This window comes from Salvelinus fontinalis, chromosome 14 (assembly GCF_029448725.1).
Source record: "Salvelinus fontinalis isolate EN_2023a chromosome 14, ASM2944872v1, whole genome shotgun sequence".
In the NCBI taxonomy this organism is placed as follows: domain Eukaryota; kingdom Metazoa; phylum Chordata; class Actinopteri; order Salmoniformes; family Salmonidae; genus Salvelinus; species Salvelinus fontinalis.
Window position 1 is genome coordinate 16,529,743 of NC_074678.1, and position 19,257 is coordinate 16,548,999.

Genomic DNA, 19,257 nt, shown 5'->3' on the forward strand with positions numbered 1-19,257 from the left:
ACCCACAAAAAAAGGAGTCATGTAGGTCGCATGACCAAAGAGCTATTGAGGAGCTATTGACATTTTAAATGTAAAAAATGAATGTAAAATCGTGTGAGATGAAAATGGACAAACTAAAGGGTGTGTCATGTGTTGGCCCACTGAGTGTACATTCTAAACCTTGTTTGATTCAAGTAGGTCACATGACCAAGGAGCTATTGAAATGTACAATTTTGAAAAATGCATGTAAAATCTCCTGAGATGAATTGTTAAAATGTACATTATAAATGTAAAAAATGTATGTAAAAATGAGTGAGATGAAAATAGACAAACTAAAGGGTGTGCAATGTGTAGGCCTACTGAGTGTACATTCTGAACCTTGTTTGAGGCAAGTAGGTCACATGACCAGGGAGCTATTGAAATTCTAAAGTTGACAAAATTCATGTAAAATCGTGTGAGATGTAAATGGACAACCTAAAGGGTGTGCAATATGTAGGCACACTGAGTGTACATACTGAACTTTTTTTGAGGTCAGTAGCTCACATTACCAATGAGCAATTGAAATTTACAATTTTGAAAAATGGATGAAAAGGGACAAACAAAAGGGTGTGCAATATAGAAGGGTAGTTAGTGGCCATCAGTTTTTTGTATGCTGCACTTTGTATGTCATTTTAATATTTGAGAATTAACTAATGATATTAGGCCACTCTTGGCCATGATTACAGACACCTGTGTGTCTTTTGACACTATATAAACGAGTCATCTCGCAGTGTTTGTGATTATACCCTGATGAAGACAGCTTAGCTAGTCCTTGGTTGAGGTCAGCAGGTCACATGACCAAGGAGCTATTGAAATTTAACATTTAAATTACTTAACTTCTACCGAAACAGTACAACGGAACGATTTGATTATTGTAGTGTTAGCTAGCTACATAGTTGTCTTTGCTGTCCTTGTATCTAAGATAATTGTGTAGTTTAGAGTAATTATCTAGCCAGTTATCGAGGTTACCTAGCCAGTTATAGAGGCTACCTAGCCAACAACACTTTCAAACAAAGTCAACAACGCAGCCACTGCTAGCTAGCCTACTTTACCAGCCAGCAGTACTGCATCATTTTAATCATTTTAGTCAATAAGATTTTTGCAACGTAAGCTTAACTTTCTGAACATTCGAGACATGTAGTCCACTTGTCATTCCAATCTCCTTTGCATTAGCGTAGCCTCTTCTGTAGCCTGTCAACTATGTGTCTGTCTATCCCTGTTCTCTCCTCTCTGCACAGACCATACAAACGCTTCACACCGCGTGGCCGCTGCCACCCTAACCTGGTGGTCCCAGCGCGCACGACCCACATGGAGTTCCAGGTCTCCGGCAGCCTCTGGAACTGCCGATCTGCGGCCAACAAGGCAGAGTTCATCTCAGGCTATGCTTCCCTCCAGTCCCTCGACTTCTTGGCACTGACGGAAACATGGATTACCACAGATAACACTGCTACTCCTACTGCTCTCTCCTCGTCTGCCCACGTGTTCTCGCACACCCCGAGAGCTTCTGGTCAGCGAGGTGGTGGCACTGGGATTCTCATCTCTCCCAAGTGGACATTCTCTCTTTCTCCCCTGACCCATCTGTCTATCGCCTCCTTTGAATTCCATGCTGTCACAGTTACCAGCCCTTTCAAGCTTAACATCCTTATCATTTATCGCCCTCCGGGTTCCCTTGGAGAGTTCATCAATGAGCTTGACGCCTTGATAAGTTCCTTCCCTGAGGATGGCTCACCTCTCACAGTTCTGGGTGACTTTAACCTCCCCACGTCTACCTTTGACTCATTCCTCTCTGCCTCCCTCTTTCCACTCCTCTCCTCTTTTGACCTCACCCTCTCACCTTCCCCCCCTACTCACAAGGCAGGCAATACGCTTGACCTCATCTTTGCTAGATGCTGTTCTTCCACTAATCTCATTGCAACTCCCCTCCAAGTCTCCGACCACTACCTTGTATCCTTTTCCCTCTCGCTCTCATCCAACACTTCCCACTCTGCCCCTACTTGGATGGTATCGCGCCGTCCCAACCTTCGCTCTCTCTCCCCCGCTACTCTCTCCTCTTCCATCCTATCATCTCTTCCCTCTGCTCAAACCTTCTCCAACCTATCTCCTGATTCTGCCTCCTCAACCCTCCTCTCCTCCCTTTCTGCATCCTTTGACTCTCTATGTCCCCTATCCTCCAGGCCGGCTCGGTCCTCCCCTCCTGCTCCGTGGCTCGACGACTCATTGCGAGCTCACAGAACAGGGCTCCGGGCAGCCGAGCGGAAATGGAGGAGAACTCGCCTCCCCGCGGACCTGGCATCCTTTCACTCCCTCCTCTCTACATTTTCCTCTTCTGTCTCTGCTGCTAAAGCCACTTTCTACCACTCTAAATTCCAAGCATCTGCCTCTAACCCTAGGAAGCTCTTTGCCACCTTCTCCTCCCTCCTGAATCCTCCTCCCCCCCCCCCTCCTCCCTCTCTGCGGATGACTTCGTCAACCATTTTGAAAAGAAGGTTGACGACATCCGATCCTCGTTTGCTAAGTCAAACGACACCGCTGGTTCTGCTCACACTGCCCTACCTGGGGCTTTGACCTCTTTCTCCCCTCTCTCCCCAGATGAAATCTCGCGTCTTGTGACGGCCGGCCGCCCAACAACCTGCCCGCTTGACCCTATCCCCTCCTCTCTTCTCCAGACCATTTCCGGAGACCTTCTCCCTTACCTCACCTCGCTCATCAACTCATCCTTGACCGCTGGCTACGTCCCTTCCGTCTTCAAGAGAGCGAGAGTTGCACCCCTTCTGAAAACACCTACACTCGATCCCTCCGATGTCAACAACTACAGACCAGTATCCCTTCTTTCTTTTCTCTCCAAAACTCTTGAACGTGCCGTCCTTGGCCAGCTCTCCTGCTATCTCTCTCAGAATGACCTTCTTGATCCAAATCAGTCAGGTTTCAAGACTAGTCATTCAACTGAGACTGCTCTTCTCTGTGTCACGGAGGCACTCCGCACTGCTAAAGCTAACTCTCTCTCCTCTGCTCTCATCCTTCTAGACCTATCGGCTGCCTTTGATACTGTGAACCATCAGATCCTCCTCTCCACCCTCTCCGAGTTGGGCATCTCCGGCGCGGCCCACGCTTGGATTGCGTCCTACCTGACAGGTCGCTCCTACCAGGTGGCGTGGCGAGAATCTGTCTCCTCACCACGTGCTCTCACCACTGGTGTCCCCCAGGGCTCTGTTCTAGGCCCTCTCCTATTCTCGCTATACACCAAGTCACTTGGCTCTGTCATAACCTCACATGGTCTCTCCTATCATTGCTATGCAGACGACACACAATTAATCTTCTCCTTTCCCCCTTCTGATAACTAGGTGGCGAATCGCATCTCTGCATGTCTGGCAGACATATCAGTGTGGATGACGGATCACCACCTCAAGCTGAACCTCGGCAAGACGGAGCTGCTCTTCCTCCCGGGGAAGGACTGCCCGTTCCATGATCTCGCCATCACGGTTGACAACTCCATTGTGTCCTCCTCCCAGAGCGCTAAGAACCTTGGCGTGATCCTGGACAACACCCTGTCGTTCTCAACTAACATCAAGGCGGTGACCCGTTCCTGTAGGTTCATGCTCTACAACATTCGCAGAGTACGACCCTGCCTCACACAGGAAGCGGCGCAGGTCCTAATCCAGGCACTTGTCATCTCCCGTCTGGATTACTGCAACTCGCTGTTGGCTGGGCTCCCTGCCTGTGCCATTAAACCCCTACAACTCATCCAGAACGCCGCAGCCCGTCTGGTGTTCAACCTTCCCAAGTTCTCTCACGTCACCCCGCTCCTCCGCTCTCTTCACTGGCTTCCAGTTGAAGCTCGCATCCGCTACAAGACCATGGTGCTAGCCTACGGAGCTGTGAGGGGAACGGCACCTCCGTACCTTCAGGCTCTGATCAGGCCCTACACCCAAACAAGGGCACTGCGTTCATCCACCTCTGGCCTGCTCGCCTCCCTACCTCTGAGGAAGTACAGTTCCCGCTCAGCCCAGTCAAAACTGTTCGCTGCTCTGGCACCCCAATGGTGGAACAAACTCCCTCACGACGCCAGGTCAGCGGAGTCAATCACCACCTTCCGGAGGCACCTGAAACCCCACCTCTTTAAGAAATACCTAGGATAGGATAAAGTAATCCTTCCAACCCCCCCCCCCCCCTTAAAAGATTTAGATGCACTATTGTAAAGTGGCTGTTTCATTGGATATCATATGGTGAATGCACCAATTTGTAAGTCGCTCTGGATAAGAGCGTCTGCTAAATGACTTAAATGTAAATGTAAGTGGCCATTCTGAACCTTGGTTGAGGTCAGCAGGTCACATGACTATTGAAATTTAACATTTAAATTATTTAACAGTATGTTTCATGACCAAGGAGCTATTGAGGAGCTATTTTAAATGTAAAAAAATGTATGTAAAATTGACTGAGATGAAAATAGACAAACTAAAGGGTGTGCAATGTGTAGGTGCACTGAGTGTACATTCTGAACCTTGTTTGAGTCAAGTTGGTCACATGACCAAGGAGCTATTGAAATGAGAAAGTTTGAAAAATTAATGTTAAATTGTGTGAGATGAGAATGGACAAACTAAAGGTTGTGCAATATGGAAGGGTAGTCATTGGACATTCTGAACCTTGTTTGAGTCCAGCTATATATAAGGCTTGTCAGTGGATATTCGGACAGAAGTTTGACGGTTGTAGGTCACATGACCAGAGAGCTATTGAAATTTGAAACATTTACATAAAATCACCTGAGATGAAAATGGACTAATTCAACGGTGTGCAATATATAAGGCTAGTAACTGGATGTTCTGAAAGTAGTTTGAGGGTTGTAGGTCATATGACCAAGGAGCTATTGAAATTAGAAACATTGAAAAACATTGAAAACTAATGTAAAAACTCTTGAGATTAAAATGGCTACATATAAGGCTACTCAGTGTATAGTCTGACTGCAGTTTGAGGGTTGTAGGTCACATGACCAAGGAGCTATTGAAATTTGAATGTTTGAAAAATGTAAAATCGTTTGAGATGAAAATGGACAAAAAGGGTGCGCAATATATAAGGCTTGTCAGTGGATATTCTGACAGCAGTTTGAGGGTTGTAGGTCACATGACCAGAGATATTGAAATTCAAAACAATAAAAAACATAGTTTTAATTAATGTAAAATCACCTGAGTTGAAAATGGACAATTCAAGGGTGTGCAATTAAGTGACTGGATGTTCTGAAAGTAGTTTGAGGGTTGTAGGTCTCATGACCAAGGAGATATTGAAATGAGCAACATTGAAAAACATTGAAAATTAAAGTAAAATCGTGTGAGATGAAAATGGACAAAAAAAAGGATGTACTACATATAAGGCTACTCAGTGGATATTCTGAAAGTAGTTTGAGGGTTATAGGTCATAAGACTAAGGAGCTAAAAAAATTATCATAAAATCTCATGAGATGCAAATGGCCAAACAAAAGCGTGTGCAATGTGTAGGCCCACTGAGTGTCCATTCTGAATATTGTTTGAGGTGTGTGGGTCAAAAGACCACGGCACTATTGAATTTTAGAAATTAAAATAAATGATTTAAAATAGTGTGAGATTTAAACCAACAAAAAAAAGTGTGTGCAATGTGTGTCTATGCCATTGGGTTAGCTTGAACCAGTTTTGAAAGTTTTAGGAGTAATGGTTAAAGAGCTATTGAAATTAGAAAAAATAGTTGATGGTCCCTAACTGCTGTTGGTGGATTTAAGGAAAACTACAGGTGAATATTCGTTGAATATCCAACCTGAATCTTCTCTTTACCTCGGTCAACCACAAGGATTTTGTAGCGGTAATTGCACGTAACGATGCTTTACTTGCTGAACATATGGAACTTTCTACTCTCTTTTATGTGATCATTCAGAATGATTTGATAGCTTCCATCGCATCATCCATTAAAAGTTAGAGAGGTTGTTTTTAACGCGCGCTCAAGTAGGCTTTCCACTTTCCTCCGGTATTTATTTAGCAAAGATGATAACACATAATCACTCCGAACAGACACAAGCAAAAACGAATTAAATAAATGTTGCAGCAGCCTAGGCTACACCTAAACATTCAAGATTTCACTTGCTGTATGGGATGAAAACGAGACCATTTTCCCACCTGATCAACTGTAGGCTACGAATAAGAGCATATGCATACAGCCTATGTGCGCTGTCCATTTGGTAAGGGTAACTAATTGGTAACGTTATATATTTATAGTCCATTTGGGTGTCAGGAGAAAATGTGAACGTGATCAAATTTGGTTTATATTCAAAATTAGGTTTGCTAGGCTGCCTATACGTTTTCAATCCCAAATGATTGCCCCACCTGTTTTGAGCCCCAAATTTCTGGGGCGGCTTGCCTGTTTTGCATATTATTTTGTCATCAATACGTGTCACATATCAGTTTGCAAATACTGTAAAAAATATATATACTCTAACATTCAAAAGTTTGGGTCCTTGTTTTTGAAAGAAAAGCACATTTTTTGTTCATTACAATAACATCAAATTGATACAGTGTAGACATTGTTAATGACTATTGTAGCTGGAGTCGTCTGATTTTTTGTGTAATATCTACATAGGCATACAGAGGCCCATTATCAGCAACCATCACTCCTGTGTTCCTATGGCACGTTGTGTTAGCTAATCCAAGTGTATCATTTTAAAAGGCTAATTGATCATTAGAAAACCCTTTTGCAATTATGTTAGCACAGCTGAAAACTGTTGTTCTGATTAAAGAAGCAATAAAACTGGCCTTCTTTAGACTATTTGAGTATCTGGAGCATCAGCATTTGTTGGTTCGATTACAGGCTCAAAATGGCCAGAAATAATGAACTTTCATCTGAAACTCGTCAGTCTATTCTTGTTCTGAGAAATGAAGGCTATCCCATGCGAGAAATTGCCAAGAAACTGAAGATCTCGTACAACGCTGTGTACTACTCCCTTCACAGAACAGCGTAAACTGTCTCTAACCAGAATAGAAAGAGGAGTGGGAGGCCCCGGTGCACAACTGAGCAAGAGGACAAGTACATTAGATTGTCTAGTTTGAGAAACAGACGCCTCACAAGTCCTCAACTGGCAGCTTGATTAAATAGTACCGGCAAAACACCAGTCTCAACGTCAACAGTGAAGAAGCGATTCCGGGATGCTGGCCTTCAAGGCAGAGTTGCAAAGAAAAAGCCATATCTCAGACTGGCCAATGAAAGAAAAGTTTAAGATGGGAAAAAGAACACAGACACTGGACAGAGGAATTCTGCCTAGAAGGCCAGCATCCCGGAGTCACCTCTTCACGTTTGAACGGTAGTGTATATCATTGAGTTAATAAAGCCACATACAAACATGTCTCTTTTTTGGTTTCTTGAGTAAGGCAGCTCCAAAATGCAGGTATTTCATCCTTGTTCAGTGCTTTCTGTGGTGGTGGAGCAAGCCAGCAGACAATATTGAGCGTTGTACCAATTGACTCAATGTTCTGTCGCTCATCGGGACACGTCACCGCCAAGTCTAATGGTAGAGCTCTAAAATTCAAGCCCCTTGGGTGCTGCCATAGAGTTACATTAGAAGTACCCATCCAAGAAGGCTCAAGGTCATTGGCCACAGATAAAATTACATCAAATCACATTATATCTACAGTAGCTTTGATTGGATTGATCTTAGCTAGCAGTCATCATCATGAATCAAGTCGACAATCTACTGGCAAATCCTTTTTAATCCTTGTCATATGAAGAGAAATTATGAAATTATAGATAAAACATATTGGTGCTCATCGGCCATTGGACATAAACATTACACAATAAGTTGGAAATCGCAAATTCAAGGAGTTTGGAAGGAATCAGTGGCTAACTGCAAGCATTGCAAAGCAATCATTAGCCTGTTATTCCATGGAGTGGCTGTGTGGTCCCAAGTCTAAGATTAAGGGTCTCTTTTCCTAGTTTAGAATTATAAACATTCAACATTGGCCATGCAGTCAATGAAGCATGATTTGTGCCGCACTCAAAACAACTGTTAACTCGGAACTGCAAAATCTGACTTTAGTGAGTTCAAGACAACTGGAAACTAGGGAAAAATGAGCTACGACTGGGAAAATACATTTTGAACTTTCATCCAATTGTAAATCTGGAACTCAAGCCTCTTTATAGAGCTACGACATGAAGGTCACTGACGTCATCATGATTCAACTTTTTTTTCTTCAGATTTCCCAGTTGTCTTGAAAACACCATAAATCCAGAGAATGCCAGACTTTGATGACAAAGTTTGATGACAACATTTGCCCAAGGGCCACGGCGCCACCTTCCTGTTCAAGTGAGCACAGCACAACAAGGTGAGTCCAAAAATGTCTTGTGTGCTGCTGCATAAACTATGTAATATGCCAGGGAGGTATGTATACTGTAGCTAAGAAAGTAATACTAAGTGTATGTTCTGTAGTAAGCTGTTAGTAGCCCATGTGCCTCACCCTAATAATTTGGTCTATTTTCACCTCTTAATTTCACGTACTGTTCTGACTTGGTGGTACACATGTAGCCTATAACCTGTTTTTGAGAAATGTAATCATCGAATATTGTAAGAGCTTTCATTGTCTGCTTATATGCCCCCTTTATTTATCCTACAGTTCTGATTTTGTGTACAGGGAGAACACTGTAAGAATGGCCCATGTTCTGAATTCTGTCGTTGTACATTTCAAAAGTGCTGAACAAATAGTTATATTGACAACGTCCGTTCTAGCTTGCTCATTAATGTCTTAATTGGAATTACGGATTGCCTCTGATCCGCTTGTCGTCCCCTTATGCCATAGTTTGTACATCTCAATTGTCAGTAGAAACCACATTTGTTTAAGCAAGTCAGCCATATCAGCTATGCTTTTTTTAAGGGAGTAAATGAGGTCTAAGGAACTGTTTTGCTGCCAGACAAGGCTCCACTGATAGCCAGGTGTAGCAGTGGTAAGGTGTTGGGACTCTGCTGTTGGAACAGCTTTATGTAATTAATGTATTGTTTAGGGTTGTGTTGTGTAGTGGCTTTGCTGGCATGCATCCCACATAGTTTATTTTTTTCTCCCACCAAGATGTACATGCTAAAATCGCCACTGGTCATACGGGGATGATAGCTGGTCTGTTGATCCCTAGCCTAGTTTCGTGGTCCCAAATAGCACCCTATTCCCTACATAGTGCACTACTTTTGACCACAGCCATATAGGAAATAGGCTGTAATTTGGGACGCAGACAAAGTTTCTCTGATCTGCTGGATGAAGTGGACTTTCCCTTTCAGCAGATCAGCAGTTGCGTTTCAAATGGAACCCTTTCCCCTACACTATAAATGGAACATAGTGCCATTTGGGACAGACCAGTAGTTGAGGTTTTCTTTCAGTTCCCTCCTTCTTTCTGCTAATGTAATTGGACACCACTGTGGGAGGTTGTCCTCTCGTTGCCACTGGTTACAAGCTACAAGTCAGAAGGGTGGAGGCCCGGGGGTGGGAAGCTAAGGATTGAGTTGGACCTGAGGGAAGGAAGGGGGAGAGAGAAGGGAGAGGAGGGAGGAGGGAGACACTCCCCAAATATCAGAGTAGTGCTACATTTCAGGCTCTGCTGGAGCCGCACCCTGTGAATCCTGCGGCTCTGCCCTGGCAAATCTCTTTGCGTGTGTGTGTGTGTGTTTACCGTCGCATTTATTGTGTATGTGTGTGTGTTCTCTTTCGCGGTGTGATGATATATGCTTCAGAATGACTGGAATAAAGTGTTGTTGGGAAACAAATTGGATTTGCAGGCGCAGTGCCAGGATTCACACACACACACAATCTCCTCGACCTCGACCTCAACTGAAAACCCGTCAATCTCTCAGTTATAATTTTCGCAAACAATCATCTGGTTAGATAATATGTTCCAGACAGTTATTTGGACCAGGCTGCTGTGATGATTGTCATGCAGATTGCTGTTTTTGTGTTTATGCTTTTTCATAATGAAAGGACAACTTTTTTGCCGGACAACAACGATAGAATGTTAAAGAGCGACTGCCCCAAAAAGCAACAAATCCCTTTGAAAACGGCTTATGTGGCATCTATATGAGTCAGAAACATTTTGACTACAAAGTGTAAATAGGATCATTTTGGTCATAAGTTCAGCCTCGTCTGAAACAAAGTTTGGAACCTCAGTTCATCACGAGTAAATGAAGGTTGGGTTTGGATTAAAATTATGTCAACAAATCATGCCCCCTTTTGCTAAGCTCCACGTTCAAATCGCCCCTCCGCCCACTTTGCTTCCCTGCATTTAATGGGGCTCCGTTGTTTCATGGCCCCCAACGCATTCAAAGGACGGCAGACTGAAAAGCCCTAAACGGATTGACCATGCCTCCACAGCCAAAGTTCTATTTTCTGCATGCCATGCCGAAGGACCCTAGTATGCAGAATAGGTGGTTGGAGTTGGTCAGCCCCCAAGTCTGCACCAGTAACGGTAGCTTTGTGTGCAATGACCGGTGGTGGTGAGTATAATCAGGGATACTGGAATATAATGACCTCTCTGGTATAATTTAGGTAACGACGTTAGATAATGTTATTGCTGGTTATGTAGGTAGCTATCTTTTGATAAAGCAGGCAGGCTAGCTAACGTTAACTAGCGAGGCAGGCTAGCTAATGTTTTAGTTAACGTTAGCTACCAAGCTACCTCATTACAACTTAGTTAGGTCGTAGCTCATACCAGTTTATTGTGTATTGTAGATACTGCTGGTTATGTAACGTTATCATTTGATAATGCTAGCGATGCAGACTAGCTAGCTAGCTACAAGGTAGTTTGTTGCTCATAAAGTGTATTCTGTATTGTCTAGGGCAAAACAAAATAATAGATGCAGCTATGGCGGCAGCTAACTCATGTCTGAGTCTGACTAATACACCCAACTAGCCAAAAGCCCCAAAACGAGGCCAAATCACCGGGTGCAGTTCCCCTTTAATAATTGAATGCGTGCTAACGACGGTAATATGAAAGTTGACATTTATACATTACCGCAATCATGACTAGGTCAGATGGTGGAAATAGAAGTACAGGCTTTGTGGCGGGCAATACCTTTCAGATATAAAGAAAAGTTGGTGGAATGTTAAAGTTGGCAGGTTTTCGTCTCTGTTTGAAAGGAATATTAGTTTGCTCTCTCTCTCTGCTCCCTCCAGTGTCATGCACCCTGATCAGCTCTTCATAAAGAGGTGGGAGTGAGGTCACCATTCTGCTTTCTCACTCCCTCTCAACTCCCCTGTCTGTGCCCCTCACTTAGCCTACCACACACATTGACACACAAACACACACACTTATCACACACACATATGAATGTAGATACGCACACATATTCCTCACACACACACTCCTCAAGGGCCTGGAGTGGTGGATGTGCATTCCTGGAGTCTGGGCTATGAAGGCTAGGTGGTTTATTTTCTCTGTGGAAAAGTGTGCGGTACATGAATAAGAGGCTAGAGCAGTAGTCTTTGTATAGACACCTTAATATACAACCACAAACAAAGATTAACATGTTTTACTTTTGTAACAGTATAGCTTCTGTCCCTCTCCTCGCCTCGAACCAGGGACCCTCTGCACACATCAACAACTGCCTCCCACGAAGCATCGTTACCCATCGCTCCACAAAAGCCGCAAGGGTAACAACTACTTCAACGTCTCAGAGCAAGTGACGTCACCGATTGAAACGCTATTAGCGCGCACCCCACTAACTAGTTAGCCATTTCACATCGGTTACACTGTAATGACACATAATAATGACTTATAATAATTGATTGGAATAACTTTTCCACCTAGGTGCTCAAAGCGCTTTACATAGTAAGGGGGAAACTCGCGTCATCCACCACCAATGTGTGGCACCCACTTGGGTGATTCATGGCAACCATTTGTGCCAGGATGCTCAGCACACATCACATTTGTACTCTCCCTCAGCAGGCTTCTTTCTGTATGTCTGTATTTCAAGGTGTAGACTAGACTGTGACTCATGTACTATTGTTCTGTCTGATACACCTGTATGAATGAATTAAGTAAAGTTCAACCTGTTTATGTCTGGAGATAATGTAACGCATAACAACATAACTAAGGTCAGAACGTGACAGTACCCCCCCCCCAAAGGTGCGGACCCCGGCCGCAAAACCTGAACCTATAGGGGAGGGTCTGGGTGGGCATCTGTCCGCGGGGCGGCTCTGGCGTGGAACCCCACTCCACCAATGTTTTAGCCCGCTTAAGTGGCGTCTTTGGAGCGGCAACCCTTGCCACGACCTTGGACTGGGGACCCTAATAAAGGTCCCCACTGGACCTTGGACTGAGGAGCGCCTCAGGACTGAGGGGCAGCTCCGGACTGAGGGGCAGCTCCGTACTGAAGGGCTGCTCAGGCGCCTCCGTACTGAAGGGCTGCTCAGGCGCCTCTGGACTGAAGGGCTGCTCAGGCGCCTCTGGACTGAAGGGCGGCTCAGGCGCCTCTGGACTGAAGGGCGGCTCAGGCGCCTCTGGACTGAAGGGCGGCTCAGGCGGCTCCTGACTGAAAGGCGGCTCAGGACAGACGGGCGGTTCAGGCGGCTCAGGACAGACGGGCGGCTCAGGCGGCGCTGGACAGGAGGGCGGCTCCTGAGAAGGGCGGCTCAGGCGGCTCAGGACAGGAGGGCGGCTCAGGCGGCGCTGGACAGGAGGGCGGCTCAGGCGGCGCTGGACATGAGGAAGACTTTGGCAGCACTGAACAGGCGGGAGCACCTGTAGGGAGGAGACGGAGAGACAGCCTGGTGCGTGGAGGCGGCACCGGATAGACCGGACCGTGGAGGCGCACTGCAGGTCTCGAGCACCGAGCCTGCCCAACCCTACCTGGCTGAATGCTCCTCGTAGCCAGGCCAGTGCAGCGAGGTGGAATATCCCGCACTGGGCTGGGCTGGCGAACCGGGGACACCATGCGTAGGGCTGGTACCATGTACCCTGGCCCGAGGAGACGCACTGGAGACCAGATCCGCTGAGCCGGCTTAATGGCACCAGGCTCGATGCCCACTCTAGCCCGGCCGATACGAGGCGCTGCTATGTACCGCACCGGGCTATGCCTGCGCACCGGGGACACCGTGCGCCTCACGGCATAACACGGTGCCTGCCCGGTCCCTCTCTCTCCACTGTAAGCACGGGGAGTTGGCTCAGGTCTCCTACCTGACTTAGCCACATTCCCCGTGTGCCACCCCCCCAATACATTTTTGGGACTGCCTCTCGGGCTTCCAACCGCGCTGCCGTGCTGCCTCTTCATACCACCACCGCTCAGCTTTCGCTGCCTCCAGCTCTGCTTTGGGGCGGCGATATTCTCCAGCCTGAGCCCAGGGTCCCTCTCCGTTCAAAATCTCCTCCCATGTCCAGGAGTCTTGAGATTTTGGCCGCTGCTGCTGCTGCTGCTGCTGCCCGTTACCACGCTGCTTGGTCCTTTGGTGGTGGGTGATTCTGTAACGCTCGTCTTCCTCCTCTTCTGAGGAGGAGTAGTAAGAAGGATCGGAGGACCAATGTGCAGCGTGGTAAGTGTCCATATTTTAATAAAGAAATAGAACACTGAACAAAAACAAAGTGAACGAACGAAAATGAAACAGTCCCGTATGGTGAAAACACAGACACAGGAACAATCACCCACAACACACAATGACAAACAGGCTACCTAAATATGGCTCCCAATCAGAGACAACGACTGACACCTGCCTCTGATTGAGAACCATATTAGGCCAAACACATAGAAACAGAATAACATAGAAAAAGGAACATAGACTACCCACCCAACTCACGCCCTGACCATACTAAAACAAAGACATAACAACATAACTAAGGTCAGAACGTGACAGATAAAGGTTTTATTATGACTGATTACTTCACTCTCTCTTTCTCACACACGTATACCACACGAACGCACACACACAGACGTTATGTTATTTTATCCTCGTGGGGACCTAAAATTCATTCAAATCCTAGTTTCCCTAACCCCTAACCTTAACCATCCCGAGTGGCGCAGCGGTCTAAGGCACTGCATCTCAATGCAAGAGGTGTCACTACAGTCCCTGGTTCAAATCCAGGCTGTTTCACATCTGGCTGTGATTGGGAGTCCCATAGGGTGGTGCCCAGCGTCATCCGGGTTTGGCCAGAGTAGGCTGTCATTGTGAATATGAATTTGTTCTTAACTGACTTGCCTAAAGGTTAAACAAATAAACCTAACCCCTTAAGGTGTCCGAATGCTTGCCAGCCGAAACATTTTGGTAGAGTTTTGATGATGATGACTTTTTGTTTGTTTTGGACTTCGGTGAGGGTATTTTCTGTTGTTCGGGCACACACATTTTTTTCAGGAGTCAAGCCGAAGTTCGGAGCGGAAGTCTATGCCCTTCGTCTGTGATTGGTCAACAGTACGAATTCTTCAATTCTTCAATAAAGACTTTATCATTCAATGAGAGACAACTCATTTTCATGCACATTTTTTAATTGAAAAATACTTCACCAAACATTTTAGTTAGATGTAAAATTGCACGATTACGATCTCTTTGGCAAAAACATCAGAATTAATGCCTGATTTCTTGAGTTATCTTAGATTAATTTGGACTTTTGAGGAACTGTATACTGGCTACGGCGTCTCAAAATGGAAAAACAGCACTATTGCGCTTTTTCAAAATGTTCAAGTGCAGGTCGGCTAGCCGAGGTTGGCTAGGCGCCTGCTGAACTGAAGCATGCTGATGCCTTTACCCTTACCCTAACCTTTATTCTAACCCTAATTGTAACCCTAAATCTAACCCCTAAGCCTTTGTCCTCATAGGGTGTGGGAAAAGTTCCCACGAGGGAGAATTTTCCTTGTTTTCCTATCTTTGTGGGGACTTTTGGGGATTTTAGGTCCCCACAAGGATAGAATAACCAACACACACACCTAACAAGGGAATGATACTATACATGGCTGTCAGACTTCTTACCTGCAAAGAGATAAAATCACACCTCTGGTCTACACTGAAGCCTCTGGTTCCTTTCTGGTTGGTTTGGTCAATGACTCACTATGAATCCATTAAAAACATAGGCCTAATATACAGGGTGACACTTTTATTACAATAGCACATTTTGAAATGTTGGATAATAACTTAGATAAACACTTATAGTCAACATAGACAGTAAAACACACACAGTTGGTAAGGTTTGGCGTGGGTGGAGTCCAGACCCGAGATAAGACAGGACAGGAGGCGGGACAGTCCCTCTCAGTAAACCTGTAGGTGGTGATCGTTACGGCCAACCCCAGAGCGGACTCCGTACACCCTAACAGCCTGTCTCTCTCAGTCTCAATTCTTCCCGACACACCCTTGGAATTAATGTGTGAGCTAAAATAATTACAAAGGCTCTAGAGCCAAAACCTCACCCATCCCTCGCTGCACCCGGGACTTCACCGAACGACTTCGGTCATTTTAGGTAGGGCGCGATTCTCCAGACGTCTGTTTATTCATCCCGCCACGCCATGGCCCCGGGCGTCTTTTGCGTCAGCCTGCTCACTGTGGTAAGTGACGGAAACCGCAAACAATACTTTTGTCTTGAAAGTTGCAATAGCTGTCTTGGAGAATAGCTCTGATGTAGACAATTTAACACACAAGGCACACACTGGTTTAATCAATTTTGTTTCCACGTAATTTCAAAGGAATATACGTTGAATTGACGTCTGTGCCCAGTGGAAAGGTATTCAATCAATCAAGTTTATTTTATATAGCCCTTCGTACATCAGCTAATATCTCGAAGTGCTGTACAGAAACCCAACCTAAAACCCCAAACAGCAAGCAATGCAGGTGTAGAAGCACGGTGGCTAGGAAAAACTCCCTAGAAAGGCCAAAACCTAGGGATCCGTTTTTTTCGGTATTTTCGGTATTTTCCCTGAATAAAAGTGTTGAGGGACGTAAGTTCAGCTTTAAAAGTAGGTGGGCAGTCCAGTCCTCAATGTCTGACCACTGCGCTTATCTCATGCAGAAGTTTCGTAAGTAAATCGTTGTGGAATTTAGCACAGAAATGACAGACGTATGTTGTTGAGCTGAAACTGTATAAAATGAGCATGATCCGTGTTCTCTAGTCTCCTGTCCTAGTCTCTTTCTCTGACGTGTGTTTAGGCTATAGGCTACTTATTTGTCAAACTGAGTAGGCCTGTGTAGATCTTTTGCAAATGCATTCATTAGTTCTACATTTCACTGATACAGCACTCTCGCTGCGAATGGGGTTAATGATTATCGAAGGCACTACGGGTTATAAATGAAACGAAGGCCTGGGAAAGCAGAATCCAGATAAGACTTTTTTGATAAACTCCTGTAAGCTAAAATATTTTAAAATAGCCAAGTGAGTGGCGGCCCATGTTGACATATTGTTTTGAGCCATAATGACCAGGCTACTCCATATAGGAAAATAATAAGATCATTTGGGGGCTTCATACAAACAGCATTAGGCCTACTTACTCATTGCTCAACAATGACCCACCAAAACATCTTATACAGTTTCAGAGACCTATATTAGAAATATTGCTTAAAATAACCCATATCCCAATCTGGGATTTAAAAAACAAAGCAGTCACCTCACCACTTGTTTTGATAAACAGTTGATGTGAGAAAAAAAATTGATGTACCAATCTCACATTGAAGATTAAACTTGAATACATAGTATTGCCTTTGACTCGGGCTACATTTATCATTGTATGTTATTCACACGTCTACTGGTTTCCTCACACTTGCTAGAATTAGTCAGGCACTCTTCAGCAGTAGTATTACTATAGGCTTATTAGTTCAAACACATTTCAATGATGTGAACAGTGTGATTGGAAAACTGATCTGTCCAACATGAGTGTCTTTTTCCTAGCCACAGTGCTTCTACATCTGCTTTGCTTGCTGTTTGGGGTTTTAGGCTGGGTTTCTGCATAGCTGCTGATGTAAAAAGGGCTTTATAAATACATTTGATTGGTTAATATTTTTTTTTAAACTAGGCAAGTCAGTTAAGAACAAATTCTTATTTACAATAACAGCCTAGGAACAATGGGTTAATTGCCTTGTTCAGAACGACAGATTTTTACCTTGTCAGCTGTGGGATTTGATCTTGTAACCTTTCGGTAACTGACCCAGAGCTCTAACCACTAGCCTACCTGCCACTCTAAAGGTTCGGTATTTTCAGTGAAGCTAGAATCCCTAGTTTCTACATCCATTTTTGGACTTATAAATAAATGGTATATAACAGGGGTATTCAACTCTTACCCTACAAGGTCCGGAGCCTGCTGGTTTTCTGTTTTACCTTATAATTAATTGCACCCACCTGTTGTTCCAGTTATAAATCAGTCCCTGATTAGAGGGGAACAATAAACGCAGTGGAACTGGTTTTGAGGTCCAGAGTTGCGTTTGAGGGAAATATACCCTTTGATTCTTGAAGAATATAGATAAATGCCTCATGAGCTAAGTTCAACTGTCATACTCCATCAGAATCCAAAATATAAGCTTATTTTACTTCAATGTTTGTAAACAACATAAATGTGAACAAACACCGTACAGCCTCAAAACTAGTGATGGGGAAGAAATTGATACAGTTACATATCAAAATATTATTTGGGATGATATTATATTGATACTTTGACTCCAAATATAGATTTGTAGATTATTATGTTTTGGCTTGGTAGCATTAGCAAGCGCTAGTCGGCTGTATCTATGCCAAAACGGAAGTATTTTTCATCCTATAGCTTTTTAAATAGTGAGCCAACAAGTTTTCAGCACTTATATTTCCATGACTGATCAATACAAATTTGTATTATGGGTCTCACTTGTCTCTCTGCAGTAGACATACACTGAGTGTACAAAACATTACAAAAACAAATATTGAGTTGCACCCCTTTTGGTCTTGGAACAGCCTCAATTCATCAGGGCATGGACTCTACAAGGTGTCAAAAGCTTTCCACAGGGATGGTGGCCCATGTTGACGCCAATGCTTCCCACAGGTGTGTCAAGTTGGCTGGATGTCTTTTGGGTGGTGGACCATTGTTAATAAACACGGGAAACTGTTCAGCATGAAACTCAGCAGCATTGCAGTTCTTTACACACTTAAATCTTTTGTCTTGCCCATTCAACCTCTGAATGGCACAAGTACACAATATCTCAAGGCTTAAAAATCCTTCTTTAACCTGTCTTTTCCCTTTCATCTGCCATGAGTGACATCAATAAGGGAGCATAGCTTTCACCTGGATTCATCTGGTCAGTCTATGTTATGGAAAGAGCAGGTGTTCCTACTGTTTTGTACACTGTGTACAATGAGCAATACATATCGTATCGGCACCTGCGTATTGTGATAATATCGTATCGTGAGTTCCCTGGCAATTCCCAGCCCTGATACATGGTTAAAACTATTGTATGGTCAGTCCATGCATCCATAGATCTGTCTGAATTTGAGTGGTTACATTTCTCCCGGCCAATCCCTAATCTTTTTAGGAAAACAGAGGCAAGGTGCCTGCTTTGTTATTGTTTTAATGAAGGATTATATCTTAAAGGTTAGTGTTAGAAGACATACATCTGTAGCCAGTCTGTCTGCTCTCGTGACAAGGAGTTGGCAAATAGCAGAAATGGATTTGGGGGTTAATGCATCACTGCCAATAAAGAATTGAAAATATGGACTGTAGGAGGAGAGTGACAAAGACAGGATGAAAGACACACGTAAACCCTGTTCTCTCTTCTCTCTCAGATCATAGCTCAGTCTGTTGAGTGCTGTGTTCCTCATTCCATCCAAGCCCAGGTCCCAGTGGAGGTCAGGCCTGGCTATGTCATCTCTCAAGGTAGGCCTATAACACCTACCTATCTGTGTGTAGCCTAGTCAATGTAAACTCCAAAAAACAAATGTCCTCTCACTGTCAACTGTGTTTATTTTCAGCAAACTTAACATGTGTAAATATTTGTATGAACATAACAAGATTCACCAACTGAGACATAAACTGAACAAGTTCCACAGACATTTGACTAACAGAAATTGAATAATGTCTCTCTGAACAAAGGGAGGGTCAAAATCAAAAGTAACAGTCAGTATCTGTTGTGGCCACCAGCTGCATTAAGTACTGCAGTGCATCTCCTCCTCATGGACTGCACCAGTTCTTGCTGTGAGATGTTACCCCACTCTTCCACCAAGGCACCTGCAAGTTCCCAGACATTTTTGGAGGTAATGTCCCTAGCCCTCACCCTCCAATCCAACAGGTCCCAGACATGCTCAATGGGTTTGAGATCCGGGCTCTTC

The 19,257-nt window shown here is 44.5% G+C and overlaps 1 protein-coding gene across 1 annotated transcript in view; it reads left to right on the top strand.

Moving 5' to 3' along the window:
• The first annotated feature begins 15,237 nt into the window (after positions 1-15,237).
• Positions 15,238-19,257, top strand: part of LOC129869558 (desmocollin 2-like protein) — a 36,802-nt gene continuing 32,782 nt past the window's right edge. The window contains exons 1-2 of the mRNA XM_055944063.1: positions 15,238-15,523; positions 18,715-18,805. Coding sequence (XP_055800038.1) covers positions 15,485-15,523; positions 18,715-18,805 — 130 coding nt within the window. The 5' untranslated portion in view covers positions 15,238-15,484. The remainder of the gene's footprint in view (positions 15,524-18,714; positions 18,806-19,257) is intronic.